The sequence below is a fragment of the Centruroides sculpturatus genome, unplaced genomic scaffold (genome assembly GCF_000671375.1).
Source record: "Centruroides sculpturatus isolate CEXI.00-Female unplaced genomic scaffold, Cexi_2.0 scaffold4693, whole genome shotgun sequence".
NCBI lineage: Eukaryota > Metazoa > Arthropoda > Arachnida > Scorpiones > Buthidae > Centruroides > Centruroides sculpturatus.
The window spans coordinates 1,497-6,024 of record NW_019388808.1 but is presented as its reverse complement, the minus strand read 5'-3'; the positions used below and the strand labels follow the sequence as shown (position 1 = coordinate 6,024).

The 4,528-nt window shown below is 32.5% G+C and overlaps 1 protein-coding gene across 2 annotated transcripts; it reads left to right on the top strand.

Annotated features, from left to right (window-relative positions):
• The first annotated feature begins 469 nt into the window (after positions 1-469).
• Positions 470-4,127, top strand: LOC111617078 (U1 small nuclear ribonucleoprotein A-like). Of its 2 annotated transcripts, XM_023358413.1 has the most exons (3): positions 486-581; positions 732-878; positions 3,355-4,127. In XM_023358413.1, exons 1-3 carry the CDS (start codon positions 486-488, stop codon positions 3,460-3,462), a joined length of 351 nt encoding a protein of 116 aa, XP_023214181.1. In that variant the 3' UTR covers positions 3,463-4,127. The 2 variants fall into 2 exon arrangements, with proteins under 2 accessions (XP_023214182.1, XP_023214181.1); XM_023358414.1 differs by lacking the exon at positions 3,355-4,127 and having other exon boundaries at positions 470-581; positions 732-1,651.
• Positions 4,128-4,528: the final 401 nt, after the last annotated feature.

Below are 4,528 nucleotides of genomic sequence, written 5' to 3'. Positions count from 1 at the left end.
GTAATAATTCTAAAAAATAATGTTAGTAAAGCATATTTATTCTATTGTTTCTTTAATGAAACCTTGTAGCAGCTTAAGTCTTTAAGTGTAAAATGGATATTACTTTATTTTATTGGAAAAATTTATGAATTATTTTTTTGAATTTAGAAAAGTAAACATTTTTGTAATTACTTTTCGTAAAAGTAATTCATTATACTACCCTGTTTCCCCAAAAATAAGACTGTGTCTTATATTAATTTTTGTTCTCAAAGATGCGCTAGGTCTTATTTTCAGGGGATGTCTTATTTTTCCACGAAGAAGAATTCACATTTATTGTTGAACAAAAAAATTCCCAAGTCGAACTTAGACGCGAGTAACGTATATCCAGTTGTGTCGAACTGAACTTAAATAAAACTGAAGTGAACTTACGAAGTTCCCGTGCTGGAGTGGATTTCCCACTCTCGCTTCAACTTAACCTTTTCATAGCGTTGACATTGGGCTCNAAAATGAGAGGACAAGCTTTTGTTATTTTTAAAGATATTAATAGTGCAACGAATGCTCTTCGTTCCATGCAAGGTTTTCCTTTTTACGATAAACCAATGGTAAGCAAACTATTTATAATTTTGTATGAACGAAGTAAATAATTAACGAAAAACCGAAGATACTTAAATTTTAAATTTTTTTTATTGAACAGTTCTCAAATTACATATAAATCCAAATTAATTTTTATGCTTAAATTTTATGAAATTTAGAGAATACAATATGCCAAAACGGACTCTGACATAATTGCCAAAATGAAAGGCACCTTTGTTGAAAGACCTGCAAAACCTAAAACAAAAGAAGACGCTGTTGACGTTAAGAAACAGAAAAAGAAGGCTGCAAAAGAACAAGCTAGACAGGCTCAGCAAGCACAAGCAGGTCTTGCATTAGGTGTTATGGCGCCTGGAGCAATGGTTCCTGGAATGGTAACTCACGGTATGTTGACTATTTTAGGCTTTACAATATAGTAAACAAGTTTAATTAATTAAATATATATCCAGTAAGACTGTTTAGACAAATTTATATTTGTTTTCTTTCATCAATCTTTCTGAATAGTGAAATAACAGTAATCAAACATCTTTACTATACCCGATACGATTAAAGCTATCCATCAACTAAAGCCGAATAATATCGGGCTATATTATCTAACCCGATAATATTCGGCTTTGGTTGATGGATAGAAATAACAGTATTGACCTAAAATGAATATCTTGCAATGTTGATTGAAATTTTATTTGTTGAAAGAAATCTTATTCAATATTTAATAGAATGTCCGCACGTCGATAAATACCTTAGTAAAATCAAGGTTGATCCTTGTTGGGAATCAAAGAATCAGCTGATCGATGTCCTGGTGGTCTGCAAGGTTGTTTGGGAGAAGCTTCAATGAATCGAAAAAGTGTGAAAGTTTCTGAATGTCTTAAGATAGGCATAGGATTTGCGACAGCTACTTAAGTGGTATCCAAAAGGGATCGGGCGTGACCACTAGTCCAAAGATGGCGAACTAACGATAATAACGAACTCTCTCTGGCATCGTTGGACCTTGCCATTTTATCTGGGGGTGCTCCCCATGGTCCCCTTGCCCTTTGGCAATGTTTCAATGACTATGTCCAATAGCAAATTCTCGCTGTCACGTTCCTGGTGACAATTTGATGCATCATCTTGAAAGGGAAGTGACTCCATAGAGGAATAAAATCATATCCTTTACAATTTTAACAATTGTGGGAAAAATTATAGCAAAGTTTTAATTTCAAAAATTAAATTTTAATTCTCAGATTTTTTTGTCAAATCTGGGCTCTTACACAATGAAACCTATGTGTAAAATGAGCAACTTATTGTGGCACCATCACAATTCCAGGCTGTAATTTAAAATATATGCTCTCTACCTCAAATTATTAGTAGTGGTTTGCCTTTAACGACAGAGTCGTGCCAGTCATATATCTAACATCTTTCAGGGGAGAAGTTTTAAACTGAAATAACGTGACTTCCAATTTCCATTTGAAGTTTGTATATAGTTAAGCGGAGTCTCTTGTCCCTAAAGGTTTTTATATCTGGTCTCATATTTCATCTATCTAACTCCGTTCTCAAGATTAAGGAAAGACAAATGAATGGATGACAGTGGGAATTTATAGATCTGCAATTTGAAAAAATTGCAGCCCAATAAATATATTTTTAATTATCTTTCATATGATATAACTTTTATTTGTATTTTGTTACAACAACATTTAATGTAATTTTTTTTGTTTATAACAAAGAATTTTGCCTCTTTCAAGCTATAAGAGTTAGATCCTGAAAGAGTACAGACAAAATACATTTTGAGAGACAGACTTTCAGAATATATAATCAAATTTATTCCAACATGAATCATTTGTAAGTTAGTTTATAATTTTTGGAGATAAACAGCCTCTTGTGGCTACTAACAGTGTTGCGTCATTTTGTCTAATATAACTGTATATATTTAATAATAATTTTTAATTAGCATATTAATTTTTAAGTACATAATTTATAAAATATGTATTAGAAAAGGGGTGCCATCTGGGTAGGTCCGAGTGTCCCTTTTTCTTGCATTGCACAGGCTGCAAGATGAGATCACCACCTGCACCCTGGAAGCTTGATTGGCCACCAAGACCAAAGCCCAGATCACTTCTTTAATTTCTTTTTTTTGTTTTTATAAATTCTGTTTTTCAGAATTGAAAAAATCATTATATGCCATATTTTCACAATTTGGACAAATATTGGACATAGTTGCATTAACAACCCTTAAAATGAGAGGACAAGCTTTTGTTATTTTTAAAGATATTAATAGTGCAACGAATGCTCTTCGTTCCATGCAAGGTTTTCCTTTTTACGATAAACCAATGGTAAGCAAACTATTTATAATTTTGTATGAACGAAGTAAATAATTAACGAAAAACCGAAGATACTTAAATTTTAAATTTTTTTTATTGAACAGTTCTCAAATTACATATAAATCCAAATTAATTTTTATGCTTAAATTTTATGAAATTTAGAGAATACAATATGCCAAAACAGACTCTGACATAATTGCCAAAATGAAAGGCACCTTTGTTGAAAGACATTATTATTATTATTGCCAATTTTTCCTTATAGATGTTGTTCAATGCACGTGAGCATTGTGGTTCGTGTTTTGTTCGTAATTACTAAAAGAGGTTGGCATTTTTGAATTATTTTATAACGATATTACTTTTAAAGGTTATTATTTTTATATATTTAAGAGTAATATACTTACAAAATGAAATTGTTATGCTGTTTAAATTCAAAATTAACTTCTAAATTTATTAATACAGTAGACTCTCGTTAATCCGAANAGCTAGACAGGCTCAGCAAGCACAAGCAGGTCTTGCATTAGGTGTTATGGCGCCTGGAGCAATGGTTCCTGGAATGGTAACTCACGGTATGTTGACTATTTTAGGCTTTACAATATAGTAAACAAGTTTAATTAATTAAATATATATCCAGTAAGACTGTTTAGACAAATTTATATTTGTTTTCTTTCATCAATCTTTCTGAATAGTGAAATAACAGTAATCAAACATCTTTACTATACCCGATACGATTAAAGCTATCCATCAACTAAAGCCGAATAATATCGGGCTATATTATCTAACCCGATAATATTCGGCTTTGGTTGATGGATAGAAATAACAGTATTGACCTAAAATGAATATCTTGCAATGTTGATTGAAATTTTATTTGTTGAAAGAAATCTTATTCAATATTTAATAGAATGTCCGCACGTCGATAAATACCTTAGTAAAATCAAGGTTGATCCTTGTTGGGAATCAAAGAATCAGCTGATCGATGTCCTGGTGGTCTGCAAGGTTGTTTGGGAGAAGCTTCAATGAATCGAAAAAGTGTGAAAGTTTCTGAATGTCTTAAGATAGGCATAGGATTTGCGACAGCTACTTAAGTGGTATCCAAAAGGGATCGGGCGTGACCACTAGTCCAAAGATGGCGAACTAACGATAATAACGAACTCTCTCTGGCATCGTTGGACCTTGCCATTTTATCTGGGGGTGCTCCCCATGGTCCCCTTGCCCTTTGGCAATGTTTCAATGACTATGTCCAATAGCAAATTCTCGCTGTCACGTTCCTGGTGACAATTTGATGCATCATCTTGAAAGGGAAGTGACTCCATAGAGGAATAAAATCATATCCTTTACAATTTTAACAATTGTGGGAAAAATTATAGCAAAGTTTTAATTTCAAAAATTAAATTTTAATTCTCAGATTTTTTTGTCAAATCTGGGCTCTTACACAATGAAACCTATGTGTAAAATGAGCAACTTATTGTGGCACCATCACAATTCCAGGCTGTAATTTAAAATATATGCTCTCTACCTCAAATTATTAGTAGTGGTTTGCCTTTAACGACAGAGTCGTGCCAGTCATATATCTAACATCTTTCAGGGGAGAAGTTTTAAACTGAAATAACGTGACTTCCAATTTCCATTTGAAGTTTGTATATAGTTAAGCGGAGTCTCTTGTCCCT